This window comes from Echeneis naucrates, chromosome 16 (assembly GCF_900963305.1).
Source record: "Echeneis naucrates chromosome 16, fEcheNa1.1, whole genome shotgun sequence".
NCBI classification, from domain to species: Eukaryota; Metazoa; Chordata; class Actinopteri; order Carangiformes; family Echeneidae; genus Echeneis; species Echeneis naucrates.
The window spans coordinates 1,906,865-1,929,628 of record NC_042526.1 but is presented as its reverse complement, the minus strand read 5'-3'; the positions used below and the strand labels follow the sequence as shown (position 1 = coordinate 1,929,628).

The 22,764-nt window shown below is 45.2% G+C and overlaps 2 protein-coding genes across 2 annotated transcripts; both read left to right on the top strand.

Moving 5' to 3' along the window:
• Positions 1-4,332: 4,332 nt before the first annotated feature.
• Positions 4,333-8,204, top strand: cav2 (caveolin 2). Its single transcript, XM_029523242.1, has 3 exons — positions 4,333-4,594; positions 4,891-5,078; positions 6,380-8,204. Exons 1-3 carry the CDS (start codon positions 4,445-4,447, stop codon positions 6,528-6,530), a joined length of 489 nt encoding a protein of 162 aa, XP_029379102.1. The 5' UTR covers positions 4,333-4,444; the 3' UTR covers positions 6,531-8,204.
• A 1,704-nt stretch (positions 8,205-9,908) lies between these two features.
• Positions 9,909-18,117, top strand: cav1 (caveolin 1). The gene is made up of 3 exons (XM_029523828.1): positions 9,909-10,232; positions 11,159-11,326; positions 16,514-18,117. Exons 1-3 carry the CDS (start codon positions 10,197-10,199, stop codon positions 16,853-16,855), a joined length of 546 nt encoding a protein of 181 aa, XP_029379688.1. The 5' UTR covers positions 9,909-10,196; the 3' UTR covers positions 16,856-18,117.
• The last annotated feature ends 4,647 nt before the right edge of the window (positions 18,118-22,764 follow it).

Sequence of the window (22,764 nt, the reverse complement as noted above, 5' to 3'; positions counted from 1 at the left end):
CCCCTCGTCTCTCCATCCGTCCACCACATCAGAGGGCTGAGACGGAGCAACATCCAATACGTATCTGTTTCTGGTGTGTGTGTGTGCGCAGCTTTGTATGGACCAAGGCGTCCAGATTTTCTGCCTTATTATTTTATCTCTCTACAGCTGATAATCACATCACTGTTTCTTTCTCGTGTCTGTGGGCATGTTTGGAGCATGAACCAAACGCCTTTGAGGATTCTCCTATTATTTAGTTGGAGAATGAAGCTAAGCAGGTTCAAAAGTTTTCATTTCAAACTGCGTATTCTACCTTTCGCATGTTCGATCTTTACTACTTTGTCAAATGTTTTTGTTCTTGCTGCTGATGGTGGCGGGACTTTATGAGACTGCACGTGATTAGACCTTAAACTGTAGCTGGTCCAGACCTAGGCCTTGGGAAACAGGTTTATCCTGGACCAGAACAAATACAAGCCAGATCTATCTTTCACACATTCACAAATGTGTCATATAATATATCACAGCAAATTTAAGTCAGAACCTCCTTGATATTATTTTAATGAAAAAAAAAAAGTCTCTGTGGCTGCGACTGAGGTAAACATGACCTTGGTTTGGTTTGTGGAAAAGTCTTTTTAACATTTTACGCGCTAGATTTTTTATTGATTTATTTTTTTTAAACCAGCTGATTTGCGTCAGAAAGCAATATTCATTCTTTCTGGAAAGAACTTTGAATGAGTCACCCACAGAGAGGGCAGCATCACAGAAAACCACCACCTCCTCACGTCTCAAACTAAACAAATAAATAAACAACAGCATTTTTTTAGGAGCTGATGTGGTGCTATGGATACAGGACAGTCAGACGCCTCAGAAAAGACGCCGCTGTTCACATGAAGCTGCCAGAGCAATCAGTAAACATGCAAACTGCTGGCCAAGTGTGCATTCACGCACACGTATTTATACACAGAGCTTGTTTGCAACCTAAAGGACGAACCTGCACAGTTACATAAATCTTAGAAACACACACGGCGGTCTGGGTCTCATTTATCACTCATTTCTTATCCAAGGTTTCTGGTTTGCATCAAATCTGAGCCAAATTTATAATTTACTGCAAAACAAAATTATCATGACGCAGTTTCAGTGATTTAAGGTGATTTTCAACAATAAATCAACATGTAGAAACGATCTCCATCTTTGTCTTTCAGTGGAGGAATTTCTTCTCTTCTGTTTTTGTGCTTCTTTATTTTTTGTTTGTTTAGTTTTTTAGATTCTGGTTCTTAGATGGAATCTGATCACTTTTGATAAATGAAAGTGCAAGTGTGAAAGAAAGTTTGGGTGTTTCCTTACTTACAGTACACACACCTGCACACAACCAAATTCACACAAAGCGCGCACACACACCATTCTCCTCTATGTCCTGAAAGGTGAAGTGTGTTTTCGAGCTCAGAGTTGAGGGTCCTTTGGGTGTAACGGGAAATCCCAGTGCGCTGCGGGTGTACTGATATCATTGTTCCCCCTGGAAACTCCTGCACGCCTCTGCATTTATCCCTAATGAAGTCAGAGGAAACATTCCACATCAGGATCCCGGTCCTCGAGGGAACGCCGGCCCGGGACGTCCTGGAATGTGGCTGTTTGGTGAATTAATCAAACGTTAACCTGCAGGATCGAGAGGAAGGGGCAGCTGGTGACGCCTGCAGAGGAACTGCAGCAACGTCCAACACCTGCCCGTGAGAACTTCACTGTTCATAACTGACACACAGCGAGATGAAAGTTTATTCTCTCTGAAAAAGAATGTGTAGTCATTTTGTACATTTTCACGAAAACGAGATACAGAGCAGCTGCTGTTCCCTAATCAAAGGCAAATACAAAGAGAGATAAGGAAGGCTGACGGCCGGGGATTGCCCACCATGATAACCGATCCCAGCCTCGGAAACTCAACTGAACTTTTGTTTACTCGTCACTCTCAAGACCAATTTCACATTTACTTGAGCTTGAGGTTGAAAGGGCTGGACCCTCGAGTGTACTTGATCTTGAGCTGACTGAGGAACAACCTCTTTACTCTCTATAAAGCATATTTCTAAATCATGTGAAAAGAAAGAGAAACAGAAAAGGCAAGCTCACATTGGTTTGCGTTTTCTCTTGCTGTGGCCTGAGTGTGGGTCTGCAGTGACCACCTTCGGGCATTGACTGGTTAGACTGAGTGCCTATCCGTCTGCCCCCCCCGCCAGCCTTTTTCAGCGTGGTGCCTTTTCTTTTTTCTGTTGTGGTACACCGGATGTTGGAAGGTGTTTTAGTTCTAGCACTGTGGGTTGGGTCATCTAATGAACCGCTGTGGCATTATTCCCAGTCTCAGGTTGCATTGTCTCAATCCAAAGGCGCAAGCTATGACGTATATAAGATGATCATGTGACCGCGACAAAACACAGATGTTATATTTTGAGATTTCATTCTTCTTTTTTTATACCTGCAGTCACAGATGTGATGCATTTCTGTTGAAATGCAGTCTGACAGTCGGCTGAATGTCAGACTGCAGAGAGATGAAAGGTGGATTATTGATGTTATATCTCATGCAAAGAGCTTTTTTTTTTTTTTATCACAGCTCTGTGGTTTTAACTGTGTGCAGTGTGCCTCAGTCCTCCTCAGCAGGAGGCAATGCAACACTTTCGATCCAAATTTACCGACTTTCCTTTTATTGTTTAACGGCTGAATAATTAAATTGCATGAGCACAAGTAAAATTAAACATAAAACATAAACAGAGAAGGTTCTAACACAATTCAGGAGACTGTGAGGCGTGAGTATTGTGTAGTGTATCACATTATATTATAGATGAATGAGAAGATAAAGTCTTCAGGGTTGTAAAGTGAAACTGTTTAACTTAATTGCTGCAAAACAAAAAATTGAAGTGGCAACAAAAGAACGATCACGCCCGATATTTGGTGAAATATCTTGTTTTGGACGGATCACCATCGTCTTCCTCATCATGCTCTGCTCCAACACAAACCAAAGGCCTCCACAACTTCTGCTGTTTAACGCATTCCATATTGTCATGTCAACATTGTCCTCCCACCCCGCCTCACCCTGAGCCCCCAGCCCTTTGCTGAATGCTTGTCTGTCAGAATCGCCCTGTGTGTGTTAATCCTGCAGGATTGTGTTGTTGTCTGATTGCCGCCCCATCTGTTCGGACTGCTGTGTTTCCGCTTCGCTGTCACTCACCTGCTTTCATCGCCTCTGCGTGTTATTTCCACTCTCTGGTGTCTAAACAAAAGGGTCGTGTTGTTTACAGGTCTGTCGGTCGGTTGGCGGGATGTCGGAGCTGCAGGGCCTTTTAGTGGCACAAACACTTTGGAGAGCTGCAGGTGCTCCGGCGGTTAGATTTACATTTACATTTTACCGGATGAGCTGGAGTTAAACCACAGAGCTGGATATTTGTGTAATAAAAAGAGAATCAGTAGAAAACACTGAAGGAAGCTGACACAACACAGCCGTCATATTCTTGTGAGCTAGCCAGTTAGCTTAGCTTCATATTTTATCAGATCAATCAAACACTTTGTTCTGTCTTTCCCGCCCTTTTTTTTTGTTTGTTTGTTGAACACAGAAAAATGCTGTTGTAGCTCCTTTAGAGGATCTAATCTTTGAACCGTGTCTGTTACAGTAGGTTATCCAAGATGGATACCGTCTGAGCGTCTTCCTTTAGTTTTGCTGATGTTGTTCCTTTGTCGTTCACAGCTTTCCCATGATGCCATCACACGTTTACTGAGGTGACCACCAAAAAGTGATACGGATTAGGTCCATACAGACACCGTGCGTTTCTCAGGGTCAGATTAAAAAAAAAAAAACACCATGGCCCTCCACAGAAAGTCTTCCTGTTCAGGTTCCTGTTTCAACATCTGAAGACCGGCCTGCAGCTGCTCTAACAATGATGGCAGGTCGACTGTGTTCAGACAAAGACGCACAATAAATCCACACAAAACCAGGACCTGAGAGAAAACTGAGAGTTCAGCGAAATCAACAAGAATAAGCAGCTTTTTATAGTGTTGTGGAAACAAACACAACAAGCGGAGGGGGGGGGGTTGTTGACTGATGCTTTCTGCACCATAAATCAAATGTACAGTTGGGTGCGTTTTCCAAAACATCATTTATTTTCTCTGTAGAATGCATCAAGGTGTTTTTTTGTTTGTTTTTTTTTTTACAGTTATGAGCAGAAGCTCCTGCTGCAGGTTCTTATCGCTGAGCTGATCATCACATGTCTGCAGAGGGAGGGGGTGCTGCTCGGCCTGCTGAGCCTGGAGGACTGGAGTGACTGAGAGCCTGTTGTGTCTCCTCTGCTCCACGCTGCGCTGCTTACAGTACGGGGCGGGGTGGCGCTCAGTCCGGCGCACAGCGCAGTGCGCACCGACTCCGGCTGCTCTCACCCGCCGCCCCCCCCCCCCTCTTATCGAACCCCCCACCCCAGTCCGACCGGCCGACATGGGTCTGGAGAAGGAGAAATCGGATACCAGCATCATAATGGACGAGGAAGAGTTCAACAGGTCGATAGAGCCCATCCTGTCGAAGAAGGGGAAGGTTTACGCGGCGGAACCGGACCGCGATCCAAACGACATCAACGCGCACTTGAAGGTAAAGTCCGCGACTCTCGGCGACTCTTGGAAAGTGAAACTGCTCCAGTCAGTGGCGGCGGGTGATGAATTATCAGCTGTTCCAGCCGACAAACTCATTGTTTTGCTTTATTTTTTATTTTTTTCACGCCACGAACTCTGTTTGGCAGCGCGAGGCGTGAATTCCTGGAAGTGGCCGCCTGCGCGTCAATCCATCACCTCCGCGCACCTTTCTGCCTCTGCTCCCTGTTCCATGTGTTTTTAATCTGCCTCATTTTTGTTTTGTTTTGTTTTGTTTCGTTTGGTGTGATCCAACAGGTCGGGTTTGAAGATGTCATCGCTGAACCCATCTCCTCACACAGCTTCGACAGAGTCTGGATCGGAAGCCACGCCGCCTTCGAGCTGGTCAAATTCATCTTCTACCGGCTGCTCAGCACGCTGCTGGCCGTCCCCATGGCCTTCCTGCTCGGGCTGATCTTCGGGGTGCTCAGCTGCATCCACATCTGGTAGGGAGGTCTTCCCTGCCCCAGCTGCAGGTGGACCCGGATCATCTGATCCTGAGTCAGCCCTCATCAGATTATTTACAACTCAGAGCTATTTCAAATGAAAAGACGGCAATTTTAATAATAATTCTACACAATAGGAGCATTGTAATGATGCCAAATGATAAAAAGTTTTAATAGAACTTATAATACGTGTACATTATAACTGCCAGTCCACCTTTAAAGAGTTATATTGATATAAATTCAGCCCTAAAGCAGAAAAGACCTGATTTACATCACAGCAGTTGCTGCTGCTTTCCTGCAGACCTTTTCTGGCTCTGTGGGAAAACACAGGCAAGTTATTTTTACCGTTAACGTCACATGTAACGTTTTGTTTTTGTGCTCATATTTGGATAGTTGTGTCACTGCTGCTGTGAGGTGATCCAGGTGCTTCCAGGCTCCGTGTGCATACATACAGCGTATAGGACACGATCCCAAAGAGCCCCGTTCATTAAAACCTGATGAAACAACTCCGAAGTGGAAAGTTGTGGAGGAATGTTTGTTTGTTTGTTTAGTGGAGTTTAAAAAAAAAAAAAGTAGTGGAAAAAACGCCCCGTGCCCTTTTTTGCCAGATTGCTGGCCTATTTTCAGAGTGGGACATTCTTCACATGCAGATGCAGCACTGTGCTGAGTTGCTTTCGCATGACCTTTGACCCCGGGTAAGGTGAGGAGCTGTGGCTCCGCCGTGCCGGCGTGAAGGATGAAACCACCTCAGATATTCGTTGCATACTGAGGTGGTCAACAGGAAGGGAGATCAAGCTTTCACAGTCCTCTTTCTATCTGTTTCCGGGTCGTGGGGGTGCGGGAGCCAATCCCAGCTCACTCTGGGCGAGGGGCGGGGTCACCATGGACAGGTCGCCAGTCCATCACAGAGACAGACAGACCTACGGACAGTTTAGAGTCTTTGGACGGTGGGAGACCGGGAACCGAACCCACAACCTTAAACAGCATTAAACTGCTATGCTCCTCCGCACCGTTGTGGTTGTGGGTTCGGGAACCGAACCCACAACCTTAAACAGCATTAAACTGCTGTGCTCCTCCGCACACAGATCATTTACATCGAAATTTGGTTATAGTACAATAACTCTGCGATAAGACAAACCATGACTGGATCCGTCCTTTATCATTTATATCATATTCAACACGTTTGTCTCCAATACTTAAACTGTTGTGGCAAACACGACAATCAACAGAGACACGAAATTCAGGGTGGCTCAAATTCACGATGATAATAATCTGATAATCTGCGTTCCTCGTCCTTCCAGGTTGGTGATGCCGACGATCCACGGCTGCATGATGCTCCTGCCCTCTGTGCAGGTGGTGTGGAGGAGTCTGACGGACATGTTCGTCAGGCCGCTCTTCCTCAGCATGGGAAAGATCCTCTCCTCCATCCAAGTCAGGACCGCAGAGAACTGACGCAGAGAGAAGCATGCTGGGGAATAGAAGAGGGAACGAGGCTCATGAGCTCTCACACAGTCCGGTATAAATCCTTCAAACTGTTGGAATGTCTCAGATCAGGGCCACCTCGACATCATTTCACTGACCTTATTATCAAAGGAGTATTCATAATTCCACAAAATGTTGCTTTTCTTTACCTATTTTAGCTGCATTTGACCCAAAAAATCCAAAAGGACCAACAGACCCTGAATATCTCCACAGCAACACGAGCTGTTCTGACAAACTGACACTTTCAGAGGAGCTCATATTTCATCGCCTCAAGCTGAGTTGTTTTGCTGATTGTGACCAAAAAATAATTCTTTTCATTCCATAACTTCGTTGCTGAGAGAGCCGTGCAGCTTTATTGTTTTAGTCAATAAGATGTGCTATTATTTCTGCTTTTCAAATAGATATATATATATATATTGTGTGTATATACTGCAAAAGATTCGGCGTAGACGGAGCAGTTCTGAAAACTGAAAATTAAATGCTAAGATGAAGCTTGTTGCACATTTACGGGCTGTTTGATCCGCCAGGCTGGGATCAGCTTTCATACAGTAAAATTAACATGTTCTGGATAAGAGCAGTGGCTTTTCTAATTTATTGTTGATGCAGCTATGACTAATTCTTGATTGGGAAAGAATTGACCTGAAAGAGATTTCGGCATGTGCGTATTTCATTCAGAGGCAGCGGGAAGAATTTCTGCAGCCAGAAAAGATCCTGTTGTTTTACTTTTTGCTGTGGACATGATAAAGATGGATTTTAGGTACAAGCCTGCACAGCTGAACGAGCTGACAGTTAGACAGTGATGGAGAGAGACTCGGTGCTGCAGGTGTCAGGTCTGATTTGTGCTTCCCAGTGAGGTTTCAGCTTCTTTTCCACCGTGCACTTTAATGCTGTCCTTACAGGTGCAAACCTGCCTCTGATAACCAGACAGACTGTACTTTCTAACGCCGCGTACTGTATCTGTATTTAATCTGTCTGTGTGCCATGTGTTGAATGCAAATCTGTGCAGCCATAAAAACATTAAAAGCTGCATTCATTCAGTCATTCATTCATTTGCGTGCAGACTGACATTATTATCTCCAGGTTATGAGGAACACGTCACGCTACCTGCCTGGATAACAGGCGGCAGTTTACCGGAGGCTGTTTACAGAAAAGTAAAAAAAAAAAAACAGTGTTGAGATTTTGAAAAACATTTAAAAAGTAAAAAAAAAAAGAAAAAAGAAAAAGCTCATCAATATACACAGAAATTTGATCCAACCTAGATTATATTAATTGATAGAGGCACTTTAATCTCACAGCTCAATCTGATCATAATTGACATTGTTAAATTTGTGTAATTTCTCACTAAAGCTTCTATTCTCAGTAATTAAAGGTGAAGTAATCACTGTATGACAGACAGACACTTCTAAAGTTGGCGATGAACCCTTTAACTCATTTTGCAGTAAGAAGAGCGCATGCCCCGCAGGATCACAGCTGAGGGGCGTTCACATTTCAGAGCCAGGCCGACGTCTGACGCCGTAGAGATGATGTGTGCTTTTGTTTTTTTAAACCCATTCACAGATGTTGGACTGCTGACCGTCAGGAAAAATCAAGCAAGACGATACACAACAAATAGCGTTAAATAAAAATCAGCTCCTTGTAATGTCACACGTATGTGCTTTTATATGTTTCCATGTTTTCACTCCGGGCTCGACAAAACTCACACTTTAAGACAGATGTGACGGAAATACAGATTTTTCTTTTTCCTCAAGGTCATTTTTTTTCCTACGGCTGGTTTCTCCTTCCTGTCAGAGAAGATGAGTGTGGTTTGGATATGCAGCTCTGTGTCAGAGCGGTCTCATAAATCACTTTTCTGCGGTTGCATAAGACACTTTCCTATACAAAGATGAGCTGTGGGTCCATGGAACATGACCCGAGGCTTCGTTGTTCGACCTGCAGGCCTGCGCAGCGTTTCTACCTGTTTCTGCGCAGAATACTAACAGGCAGCATGAGCGGCTGCCCTCTGAGGGGCATTGTGGGTCGGAACCCACAAACCAAAGCGTTAACCATCACGACAAATAACAAAAAACATTTTTGGTATGCAGCTTTGTGTTGCGGTTTCTGGCTGGTAAATATTTGCTGTAATGGATTGGGCGACAATCACAGTCCATGACGACACAAAGTTGGTTTTCGATGCATCAATGATGTTTTCTGCTATTTCTCAGGATAAATGGTCGTAAAGGGAAGTCTGACCTTTGACCTCCAGCTAACACGACCGGCTACTCAGTAGCGGTGGCGACTTTGACCTTTCGTCTCCACCCTGCAGTGCCGGCCGACACAGAGCTCATGCTTTAGATTGTGTTTTCTTTCTAAATCTGACTGATGTTTCAGCTGTTCTCAAAGAGCAGTCATCGTTTTGTTTTGTTTGCTCGTTCACATGTTGAGGTTTTTCCAGCGTCACGCTCACAAATTGTCTTTAAAACAATGTGGTGACGTGTTGGCAGATACTTCACTGCCTTTTTTTTTTTTTTTTTTTTTTTCCACCATTCACTCCGACCGTGACGCTCAGGTGAGAGCCGTTAAAGCTCAAAAACAATATTTCAATGACAACATGTCAGCGTTTGCTTTCAGGTCCGAAACTGCTGATGCAGCTTCCTCTGTGAGTCCGTCGCAGCCTTATCTGAGTGAAGCAGGTGCTCATTTGATTATTTTGAGCTGAGTCCAGCGCCACACCCTCTGCAGAGCGAGTGCATGTGGGGATACTTTTCACATTTTTCTCATTTCTCCAGAACTCCTACTCTCTGTTTATAAAGAAGAAGAATTCAATAATCTGTTCACGAGAGGAGTTTTCTTCTTCTTTTAACTGGCTGTAGATCTCTCTGTCTGTTGTTTGACACACTGATTAGAAAACCCACAGAGATGAACCCACAGTTCTTTGGGACCACGAGGGTTAGAGTCTGGGTTGTAAATGTTTCTCATCCGTGCTGATATCACAGAAAAGATATTTCACTACCTGTAAAGCATTTTAGATCAATTATTACCCATAATGCATTTGAAAAGGGGCCTAGCTGCTCCTAAATTGCTGAAAGGCATCAGATACATGATGTAATAGTGAACTTCAGCACCAGGACGTGAGCCAGCAGCGGTTGTTACACTGATTCTCTGCACTGAAAATAAAGTTGCACCCATCACACACACACACACACACACACACACACACTGACAGAAAATGGCTGAGAGTGCCAGCTGGTGTCACTCCAAGGCGAGCAAGAATGTACACAGACCAGTGTGACCAGCAGGGCTTCAGGTGCCATAACTGTATGTATGGATAGGCTGTTCTCTTCCTCTCCCCTGGGCGAAGGCATGGCGCACCTCCACACCTTGGCGCGGTTATTATTCTCTGACTTGATTCTGCTCTTAGTGAGAGAGCAGCGTGTCCAGGAGGTTCAGCTGTCTGAGCTCACAGGTGACTCCGATCAGATCAGAGGAGGTCTCCCCTCTCTCAGCTCCGGCATTCAAAAAAAAAAAAAAGGAGGGCAGAATTAGACCAGGAGAAGAACCCCGGTCCACTCGGCGCGCCTCCACGCCTCCTACACAGCTTCCTATATTATCTTCTAGTGCCGTTTCACCGCGGCAATCTGTCCAAACCTGAGGAACAGCATGACAAGAGAAGGGAAGGAAGGCGACACAGAGGAGGTACAGTACGGCTCTGTGCCTTTTTTTTTCATTATTCTCGCTTCTCGTTCACATTTATTAGGGACTTTTTCTTTTTCTTTTCCAACGCCAGTCGTTATTTTCGTCCCTTTTTTTTTGTCACCCACCTATGAACGCGTCTCCCACACCAAGTGATGGAATGTGAAGAGCCATTCAGTTCGCATTAGCACGGGGGTGTCAGCTGTTACCTGCTCAGATCCCCATTAACTCACTGACCGTTTGTCCTTTTACGCACCGAAAACCCGACGCGACATTTCGGTGCGCAAAGGAGACTGAACACACACATTTCTGCAACAGCAGAGTTCGGTCATAAACCTGGACCAGAGCAAATCAGGTGCTTTAACACTCACTACGATGAGGCGCGAGCAGATATGAGGGCGCGCTGGAGGTTCTCTTGAGGGAAGACCTCCAGAGTCCTGACGCACAAACTGCTGCTTTTAAAGCGGCGGACGCGGAAACTCAGCCGAGAGCTCCGCGTTAGAAGTGAGCACCTACTGACGAGGAGGATGACAAATATAGGTGGAAACGACATGTGAGGTCAAAATAAGTGCCGAAGTGGCGCCTTGAAGGGAGATCGTGCCCATAATTGGACTGCGCGCTTTTGCGCATTTCTTGGAGCGGTTGCCGTGCTCACAGGTAGGTGTTGGATAAACTGTGAGGATATTACATTTCTGGCTGGGTGGTGAGGACCCCTTGCGGCTGGTTGGAGGGGTGTGGTGCACCACTTTCTGTTCATTTCGGCCTATCCCCGTTTGTAAGGCAGGCTGGCAGCTCGCAGCTCCAGTCTCTCTCCCCCCACCCCCCTTCAGCGCGCCGCACACTGTCCCTCCTCCTCCTCCTCCTCACTCTCTCCTTTTTCTGCCTCCTCTCTCTCTCTCTCTCTCTCTCTCTCTCCGGATCTCTGACAGGAGTTTGTGCATTCACCGTTCATCCGAAAGCAAGGGAACATTTACAAACCCAACAATAAAGACATGGACAACGACAGTCTGAACGAGAAGACGATGGAGGACATCCACACCAAAGAGATCGACCTGGTCAACCGGGACCCCAAACACATCAACGACGACGTTGTCAAGGTGAGTCAGCTTTGGGTTTCTTTTCTTGTTATTGTTGAGCAGGTTCTGTTGTTTGAACCGTAACTTCACCAGAGCACCTGCTGTACAGTTCTCACTTTATCTCACTTAAAGAGGAGCCGCCCCGCAGTCACAGCAAACTCATCAAACCCGCTCTGCCAAAACGGCTGTGCGCTTTTGCGCACAAGCTGCGCGCTCCGGTTCCAGCTGTGTTCCAGCTGTGTTGAACTTCTCAGTGGACAGACACGACAAATGTCGAAGTGTCCGTGCGTCTGTCTGAGCTGAACATCCTCGCTCAGACGGAGGAAACGTCACGAATTTCCTGTTGTTGGACGTTTCCCACCGTCGGAGCTGCCGGGAAAGGAGAATTCTTTCCATAAGGGAGCAGCCTGGCCACATAAATACCGAGTGTTTGTTTTGTTTTAGTTGACGGGGGGTGGTGGTGGGGGGGTGTGGGTGGTGCGCTGGAAGCCACCTGACGCGGCCCAGCCCGGCCCGGCCCAGCCCGGCTCAGTCAGCCCAGCTGGGGCAGATTGAAACATCAGAGCATCAGGTCAAACTGCGCCCTGCGTGGGAGCTTTTTGAAATGCCTGAACTCTGCCATATTAAAACAGTGAAACAGCCAAAGAGCTGGTTAATCGGAGGGGATATCCCTCAGCACTCCCCATCTCTCCTCCCTCCTTTCCTCCCATTCTGCTCCTCTCCTCCCTCCTGACATTCCTGTAGTTGCGTCATGGTAGCAGATCTGCATGTGTTGCCTTCTGTTGGCCCGTCAGCCTGTCAGGATTTAGCTGATTTGGATGGACCACATGCTGCAGATTGACTGCCGTGACACTGATTTGACAAAATACAAACACAAAAAGTCAAATAGTATACCTTTTTAGAGGCAGGCCTTTTCCCATGAGACTTATTGTTTCAAACCTGAGTTTGGCGCTTCATTTACTTCTTTTTTTTTTTAAGGAATGGAGGCAGATTATTTAAAAAGTGAAGGCCAAAGTTAGACAGCACTCCTCCAGCTCTGCCACATGGACACTTTCAAAATGGAAGCTTTGCTCCCTGAAGAGGAGCAAAGGTCGAGATTTTTCCTGCTCAATCTTTTCTCCTCTTGAAGGAATTCACATTTCAGTCTCCTCTTTCTCCGTCCTCTGCCTCGCTCTCCCTCCCAGCTCTCCTCCATTGTGACAGTGAGTCAGACTCTCCTTCCAGCCTCAGAATAGAAAGGAGCTTTATGATTGGCCCACCCTTCTCTAATCAACTCAGCAGACCGCTGCTGAAATTATCTGGAATCACATGCACCGAGGCTGTAAAAGTTTAGACTGCTTGAAGGAAACATTAGGAGGCTTCTCACCAGAGTGCAAATCCATTTATGTGCCGTTTACTTTAAGTATTTTTATGTTAGACATCATTATTTCCTCAGATTTATCAGGCAGCTGCAACTGTAAATAAATATTTTGTATATTTAAATTATACTTAAAGCACCCAATCAGTATAATAACATAAAATATAAATTATAGCTTTATTATATTCATCTTTATTTGTTTGTCCACCTTTTCGTTTTTTGTTGCTACATTGCTAACATTAGCATCAACAGCTGTTCGGTTTCCAGTGAAAAAGAAAAATGTTGAGTTGAGCATCAAATTTAGATTTTTCCACAGATGGAAAACAATCTTGTTTCTGTCATCTGTTTCTATCACATCTTTTTTTTAGCAGTGAAGCTAGCATGCTAACTAGCTAGCTTTGGCTCACTCGAACGGTCTCATCACGTTCTCACACTAAACTGTAGAATCGGATGAAGACGTCCTTCGGAGGTTCTCACACTAAACTGTAGAATCGGATGAAGACGTCCTTCGGAGGTTCTCGTGCGCTAAATCTAACCGCAGTCGAGCTTCTGACTTATTCATTTGTGATTAAGAACTGTGTGTGTTGTGAATTTCAGCCCCTAGTTTACGCTGTGTGCTCTGAGGTGCTTTGAGGTCAAGCATGCGCTCAATGAAAAGCTCAAGCTGAGGGAATCCCATCCAGCGAGCCTCCTTCTGCAATCCACCGCGACCACACACGCCCTCACGCACAGCACTCACACGTAAATGTGTGGAGTGTGTACTCAGACATATTGTATGCTTCTGCGTGCACACACGCTGCATCCTTGTAATCAGAGGGAATACAAGCTCTTCTCCAGCTGGCCTCAATCACCGGGCCACATCAAACAAGTTCCATTACCGACATCCATGTGGCGAGTTTTTTCCTCTGCAGAGGTTGCGGGTCTTTATATAGCAGAGAGGAGGAGCCTGAGGCCGACAGCCAGTGGAGGGAAAATGCCCCCACTGGAGAAAATTTTTGAGAGGGAGTTGTGAGAAGTTTGAGCTGCAGCAGGTCGTGGAGGTCAAACTCAGAGGAATGACACACGCCCTACGGCGCTGCGGAGCGTACGACTGGTTGATCGTTTTCTTTCTGATTATCATTTTATTCATTCTATGTTAAGTCTCTTAGCTCCAGTTTTTTGGTTTTATTTGGCCCAAGCGATGACACATGGCACACAACGGCTTGAGCCATCTGGTGCTTATGAAACTCTTTGCAGTGAAATTTGTTTCCATCCAAATTTCATGCAAATTCAACAACAACGACAGTGACGGATGACGTCTCCATGTGTGAAAAGCTGTGCTGCTTTACAAAGACCCCCCGTCCAACTTAAAGACTTTTCTGATTGTCTTGATAAAAACACAGCAGATTTTGGGATAACTGCATGAAGGGTCGAGGTGGTGGTGGTGGTGGTGGGGGGGCTAGTTTTAAGGATCATTTTCTGAAGGCAGGCGACGATGATATAAGATAATGTAACTGCCATTTTGTTGGGATGACTTCTGCATCAAAAGTGAGAGCAGGTCGAGCTCAGGATGGAAAATAATTCCTGTTTAAATTAGCCGAAAGTTCCTCAGTCCGTGTCTGCTGGTCATGTATGTCCCTGCTGCCACTCACACTAATCTCTTCCCTGAAACCAAAGCAAACACTCCCCCGGACTACCACAGTCCATTAATGCAGCACACTCCGGCCTTCTGCTCCGGAGACCCACTTTGTCTATTCAAGCATAGTTGACAGCCTGAAGATGGAGCTCTGGAAATAGCCCGTCTCCTTGTTTACTCAATAGTACAGTTGCCATGCCGACCGGTCACATGCTGACCCCGAGATGCCATTGTTTCATATTAAACATCCGACCAAAAAGTAGAAGAAAGTGTACTTTGATTTGTGTGATTTTTGTGATTGCAGTCTTACAAAACAAGAAAGAGAAATATTTTAGAAAATGACTTTCCTCATAATGTTTCCTACACGACAAAATATTTCAATTTTTGTTTTCTGTTTTTAAAGAAAACTGCAACAAACAGTTTAACTTCATGAAGCTAAAAACTTTCTAAAATCCTGCTGTGGTTGTGTTTGTCCCGCTCTGCAGAAGGCTCTCATTTAGTCCCAATCAAAGCTCTGGAAACTGGCGCAGAGTGGCTCCACTTTAAAATTTGTAGCTGTGGAAAAATTAAACGGACGCCACACTGGTTTTGTGGCTGCAGTGAGCTGCGCCAGTCGGTGCTGTGAGAGAGGCTTTATGCTGCAGCCGGCGTTAAAGAATTGCACTTACAAGCTGTTTCAAGGCAAAAAAATAAATGATTTAAAAAATGCACTTCAGCTGTTGAAAGAGCTCAGTCCCAGAGGAAAAGTAGCACATGTTCATAGTGTAAAATAAATTAAATAAAGTTATATTATGCATCCAACAGGCACCAACATTAATGCACCGCTTCACTGGAAACAGTTTTAACGCTTCACTGTCTGAGGAGATTAAAAACAAACTGAAACAAACACATTGGCAAAAGCCAAAGTGCTCCTAGCGCTGCATGCTAATGTCAGCTAAGCTAACCAGCCGCTGGATTTTAATATTTAACAGACAGATATGAGAGTGAAATGAATATTTTCATCTAAATGGGAGCAAAGGAAACAGCTAAGGTCGTTTCCCAGAATGTACAAACATTCAACATTGATGTTAAAAATATAAAGCTGTGTGCTTTTTTTTTTTTTTTTTGAATGTGCATGACAGCTTTCGAACATGACACTTTTCCATCTCACCATCAGTGTGACGCTGTGATAATATCTTCGTGACTAACGACAGCCACATGATTACATCCATTAGTGGACAAGACACAGTCTCCACATAACTGAAATAAATACTGGCCCTGCCCGCGGAGCAGCAGCCGAAGGGATCGTCCCATTAAAGGCCCGTCCTGGTTCGTAGATCACTCGTCCGTCAGATGACCGTGCACCGACCTGAACCCCCCCCCCCCCCCCCCCCACGCCCCTCCTGGATTCAGAAAACACGGTCACCTCACAGATCTGTCTATTGTGAATGTGGATGCTTTCGAGACCAAAAACCTGCAGATGATTTGCGGAACGGACAGATTCCAGAGATAGTGGGTGTTGTAATCAGTTTTGGAGGTTGGACTGTGTACCAGTCAGTGCCAGGGGAGACTTTGGCAGGTACTCCATCTTCCATCTCAGCGGACTGACGTATGCCTGTAGCAGTGAGCGAGGAGGAGGGTTCGGCTTAGTCTGCACTGCATCGGGCCATTTTATTTTATTTTATTCATTTTACTCACACTATTTCTTCTTCTTCAAAGAGACATATGTGAAACGAAGTCTGTTTGACCTTAAAAGCCGAAAACCTCTCAGCAGGTCCTGATTCGATCTGCTGTCTGGTCGGCTAAACGAAAGTTGTTTTGGTCCTCCGTTAGAATCATCGTGTCTTCACTTCTATGAACTTCTATGAATCTTCAGACTGACTGTGTAAAATGATTATTGTTATTCCACATGAACTATAACAGCCAAGTTCAGTTTTTTGCGCTATTGATTTTACAGATAATTGATTGATCCGTTCAGTTTATTTCAAATTTAAACGATTTGTTATTTTAAGAGATGTTCATCTGTTTTCCAAAGTTGGGAAGTTGTGTGTATTTGAGTTGTGATGGGAAAACAACATGGACGCTTCCAAAAGGCTTTGTTTTATTTTTGTTATCTTTACTTATTATAAAGGTTAAATATCTGCTCTGACCTTCGGAGGTCACTCTAAAGATTAGCAGAAACATTTCATTGACGGTGTTGATCAAAGATCAAGAATTTTGGTTTCTGTCAGTCGTCTAAACTGTTTCTCTTCTTCAGGTGGACTTCGAGGACGTGATCGCCGAGCCAGCGGGAACCTACAGCTTCGACGGCGTGTGGAAAGCCAGCTTCACCACCTTCACCGTCACCAAGTACTGGTGCTACCGACTGCTGACGGCGCTGGTCGGCATCCCCCTCGCACTCATCTGGGGAATCTTCTTCGCCATCCTGTCCTTCCTGCACATCTGGGCCGTGGTGCCGTGCGTCAAGAGCTACCTGATCGAGATCCACTGCGTCAGCCGCGTCTACTCCATCTGCGTCCACACCTTCTGCGACCCGCTGTTCGAGGCCATGGGCAAGTGCCTCAGCAGCATCCGGGTCCGCCTGTCCAAGGAGGTGTAGCGTCCGAAAGGGAAGGAGGAGGATTAACGGAAAGAGGCGGGGAGGGAGGAGGGAGGAGGGGATGGGAGGGCAGGAGCTACAAAAACAACAGAGGGAAAATTTGCAAACGGAAAAGAAGAAGAAGAAATAAAAAAAAAGAGCTCCTGGAAAACGGGAGGTGGGATGTTTCCAGATCTGGGCGGGGCTTGTTTGGAGGTGAAGGGGGGTGTGGCCATCGCCCTTTTTTCTACCAACTGTTTTCTCTCACCAGTGTTGGTGTCATGGGGATGGGGGGGGCGGGGCACAGGAAATGAAAAGATTTTTCTCCTGGGTTTATGTTGTTGTTGTCTTTTTGTATTCCATAGTTCGTTTTGTGTTTTATTCTTCACTGTTAACTGCGTCCAGCAGGCAGCCAAGCTTCACGTCTGGCTTCTGTTAAGTTCTTACTGTTTCTGTGGAGAGCTCATCACTCTGACTGATTTGTGTGAACAGGCGATATGAGCATGTATCACTGTTTGTTGTTTTTGGGCGGGATGGAGGGAGGCAGGAGTTTGGAGGGCGAAAGAGAGAGAGAGAGAGAGAGATAGCTGCCAAATTCTGTCTGACTCAGCAAAAACCAAAACAACACCACGAGCCGGGCAGCACAGCGTTGCCCCCACATGACCTCCAACCCCCCGACAAAAACAAAAACACCCCCCCCCCCCACCTTCGCTCAGCTCTCCCAGCACAGTCTGACACACTGAACCTGCCCTCGTTCCTGCATGCACCTGCGTCGCCTTGCCAGCCGTCCACTGCCGCCACGCCTGCTGCCAACCAGCTGCATCTAGCTCCCCTGCATCGGCTTCTCACTGCAGCAAAACCTCTCAGCTACGGATCTCATCATCGACGGAGAGTTGTTCTGGTGACCTTTTATTTTTTAGGTGAATCATCATCATCATCATCATCATCATCATGGCTCTGTAGTGAATGCTTTTTCTTTTCTACACGATAATGAAGTTTCAGTGCTGTTGTTTTTCATATCCTACATGTACTGTATGGGTGAAAATAAGGCTTCACAAGCTACGGCCTCATTCCAGTGCACTAATCTATGGGGAAGTATTCTGTGAATAGCACGAATGAAAATCTCCTTTCTTTATAACTCAACTCTTTGCAAAGGTAGAAGAGTACTAACAGCTACTTTTGCACACAACAAGTGTGTGTGTGTGTGCGTTTTGTGCGTGTGGAGATTTTTCTGTGGTACTTACGCAGGTTAATGCATTGGAATAAAGACAATGTGAGGCGGAATGTGTGATTCCAGATGAGTTTTTGTTTTGTTATCTGGTCATAACTTTGCCCCTGATGACTTTTTTACTGCCCCCACCTCACTGCACGCTTCTCGACTGTGGACGTGATCCTGAAAGGCATCAAACTGACACGGGGAGGGTGGGTGTGGGGGGGGGGGGTCTTGTTTTTATAGAGACACTAAGCTCGCTTTGACTCCGTCACCTTCAGTCTACCTGCTGTCTTCTCACAGGGATGGTAAAATCACAGCACCTGTTTCTTGAAATGAGTATTTTAGGCTCAAAAGGTGATATTTTTATAAAAGTGATTTTTTTTCGCCTCTTCCTTGCTTTTACTGTATAATATAACGCTGTGCACATTAAAAATTTAATATAATCCAGTGTTCTTTTGTTTTTGTTTTTTTGCCCAGTGACAGTTTTATTACCAGAATGGATCACTCAGATTTTTAACAATGGATATATTTGTTTGTGTTATTTTTTTGTGTTTTTTGGGGGTTTTTTTTTACATGTGACATTGAATCATAGGAAATCTAATTGTCTAATGATTCGCAGTAGATACTCAGTGACTGCTTTCATTCATTTATGGAGCAGCAACAGGCCAGCTGAAGTTACACGTGGAAAAAAACGTAATTTCCAGCAGCAGCGGCCTCCAGAAACCTCTGCGGTATCTAATGCCTGCAGGGTTGCCCGTGGCCTTGTGTGTTGAGCCTGGCACAACATTTCCATGGCTACATGGGAAACAAACAAAGAGAGTTGCGTAATGCTCACAAGGCTGGAATCAAGTCTCCTGACTGTATTCAAATTAATTTACACTAAAAGCAGGCTCATAATTCTGCAGCCTGAAACAAGCCCGGGCTTTTTCAGAGTCAGAGTCAGAGAGGAGGAGGACAGTTTGGGAGCATCGTGTGCAGCCACGAGAGAATCAGTCGCAGTCCGAGTCCCAGATCATCACAAAGGTGTCGGGGTCCACAGACACGTCTTTATGGATCTGGATTTGGGGAGTTATTATGTCAGAACAAGGAAGAGCAGATAAGATTTCAGAGCCGCCATTAAATTAGAGAATAATGAGGAATCAAGTCTCAACATCCTTAAAGAATCTTTTATTGAACTTGTTTTTTTTAGTTTTGGCTATTATTTCATATCTTCATACTTATTTATAGATGCATTATGCAAGAAAAATAAGATGATACATTACTTTGGGATTAACAACAAGTGGAAACTATTGTGATGATGTAAGTAATGTAAAGACAACAGCACCATATCTGGACAAATCAACGTAGATTAAATTAAGCAAAGTGAAGCTGAATGATGAAGAAGGTGGAAGGTAAAACTTAAAGGGCCTGTGTAAGTTTCATTTCTTCAGTTTGAGCTCGTGGTGTTGTGACTAACTGCGGCCTCTGATTAGAGGGTGCTCACATTCGGGGGCAGAAACGACAAGCGGCCCCTCTAACGAGCGCCCTGCACAGACTGAAACCGCCTGACACACTCAAGCATCATTACAGCAGACTGCTGCCAGGCCGGACCACAACAGGAGGGCAGGCAGTCTAAAGCAGACATAACAGGAGGATGACAGAACACAGAGACGGCTCTGTTACCTTCACAAAGACGATGGGATTGGACAGCGAGCTGACGGAAGGCCTCGATGCTCCTCTTCGTCGTGGCGGTCTGGTCTGGCTAACGCCACCTGGGGGTGCGAGCCTTTTCCTCCAAACCTGAACTTTCTGCTCAGACAGGATGGCACTAACCACGAAAATACTCTTTACAGACTTCTTATTTTGAAGCCTTGTTGACCCACCTGCTGTTGATCTCCACTGGTTTCTACAGCTCAGTGATCATGGCACAATTCAAAATAATGAAACTGAACTCTGAAACGAGGAGAGCAGCGTCTGGTTGGACTGACTGTGGACAGCTGGTCCTCCGAATATGGAAGCAAAAGGTCTAAACTGTTCGTGGATCAGTGAGCGGAACATTTTCTAACTCAACATCACAATACAACACTTCCCTCTGCTGGAGTAAAGTCAGCAATGCAGTCACGTGTTCTATGTGGCCAATAGTATGTGGACAGACAACCTTCAGCTCAGAGATGGATTTCTACAATATCTCATTCACAAACCGTGTGCATGAATTCAATCTTCCGTCTCCATTCAGGAGAAGAGAAGCAGGAAAGAGGAGGTTTCCCTTCACTGAACGCAGGAAACAGACTATTGTCTGAAACCTCATTGTGTGTGGCAGCATTTATTTTAAAACCTGAACAGCTCCAAACAACGCAGATTGATTTGGTCACACTTCAGCCATCTGGGTCTTTTTCAAGCATTGATATGAATAAAAGTGTTGACTGGTTTATCTGCTCGCGTCAGCTGAAACACCGTCACATGTTGGCATTTCCCTCCTTTCCAACGTGAGAACAAATGAATTATTCCTTGTTTTTCTGCAGAAGTAAGGAAAGACTCAGAGTTTTCAAAAGTGTTTAGAAAGACTAAAATGTGCCGTCCTTTTTTTTTTTTTATTGCCACCATATTTGAAGAAAGGCTACAGCACCATTTGAGGCCTTGACCTTTAACCTTTGACCTAATCAGCTCAGCTCATCCTTGAGTTCTCTCTCCCCTCAGATATCACTGACAGAAGGATGGGATGGACAGCATAAAAAAAAAGAATGAGCGGTGCAATAATTTCAAAACGATGAGGTAAACATGACGGGCTCCTCCTCAGGTCGAGGTGACTCACAGGCCAGGTGACACAAACGCCGCCGCAGCATCATCAGCAGCTGTTTTCTGTCTCAGCAGACTGATCACTCACACAGCACTGATGAGACAGAGGCGTCTCCTTCACTCTCTGTGATTTGTTGCTGTCAAAACACATCGAGTGGACACGAAGACATGTTCGCTGTGGGTTTTATTTAGGTATACCCCCCCCACACACCAGCTTATTTCACTTATCCGACATGTTTCACAATCTAGGAAATCATCTCTTCATGTATTCTGGATTTCTTGGCTCCTCGCTGCAGTTTTAATCAGCTAATAAAACGCAGGAAGGGACATTCACCATGTCGTTGTTTGACTTGTTAGAACAGAGTGATCTACATTGTCCTCCTTCAGTCAGCCGGACTTCTAACGAACAGAAGAGAGCTGCACATCTGTCTCTTCTCTTTTATTAAATTGTTCATCTGTCCATACTGCTCTTCCTCACAGGACCAGCCAAAACATGAAATATTCAGATATTTCATAAAAACTGTAGATGCTGCTGGCATGAAGCAGTTCAGCTCATTGATCCCCAGCTCGAAGCACAATAGCCTCTTTCAACCGACATTAAAACAAGCTGAGACAAATTAGAAGGAACGCAGAAAGTATTTATCTGTTTTTTTAACTTTTATGTTCTTCCGAGTTTCTCAGAAAGAAAACATTTTTTTGTATCAGCCTGGTTTTTTTCTTTTTAATTGCAGGACATTTTGAATTGATTGTGAATTGAAGGTATCTTTTTACTCACTTGTTTTTTCAGTCGGTGCTGCAGGCCGCTCTGGCTGACTGTGCAGTCATCAGCTGTCTGCAGCAGACCTGGTCTGCATGATCTGCTAACAGACAAATCATTTCTGAGCTGGATCTCACACACACACACACACACAGTGCAGCCTGTGTTCTGTGTTCTCCGTCATGTGTTCTCCAGCATGTCATCTTCATTTGGTTTCAGTAAAACCAACCCTCGGGGAAGCTGCTGCTGTCCTGGTTTGCTCTCACAGTTTCAATCCATGAAAGAAGAGAGAAATCTGCTGAAATGACCTGTTCTCTTCCTCCCTTTCTTTTTATATTGTGTTGATTTTTCTGAGGAAAATGTGCTGGTAGATTCTTTAAAACTGAATTCTTTGAAAAATAATTTACTTTACTTCTTCTTTCAAAAGCGTCCAATTAGAAAATGGAACTCATTTTCCTTTCTTTTTTTTTTTTTTTTTGGCTGCATAGTTAGATCATTGTTGACTTCATTATTCTATTGTGCAGAATTTCTTCTCACACCAGTACGGCGTCTTAAATGATCTCTGGCCGTGCACACGCGTGCACACAAACACACACATATGAAGGGAAAACCACAGTCTGAATGGATTTTGGCCTCGCTCTGTCTCAGCTGTTGCAGCAGTGCATTACTGAAGATGATGAAGTGTACCATAACATCGCTTCAGGGGGAGGCTGGAACGGGCCCATCCCCTCCGGCTCCAGAGTCCAGAACCGCAGCAGCCCTTTACAGATGTTCACCGACACACCTGGTCCTCCGTCAGTCACCTTCCCCACGCGTGTGTTCAGAGCTTAAGATGACACAACTCGGTGCAATAAATCACCAAAGGGCGAGACTGTGACGACTTCATCTGTGGATGGTGTTTCTGTCGGCTTCTGTTGCTATTTTGCTGACGTGTTTCTACCTGAGATCACCTGGTGTCTGTTTTCCTCACCGCTGCTCACCTTTCTCTTCAAAATCTGTGTTTTCTGCACAGTTGTCAGGAAAGTGAACGCGACATTGACTCCCAGTCACGTGTGTCACTTCAGAAGTGTTGGAATACTTCACTGAAATGTGGATTTACATGAAGAACCTTCTTTCTGTGAGCTGACAGCGCTGACCACTTTACCAACGCGCCAACTTATCATCGCTGCCTTCTGAACACAAACC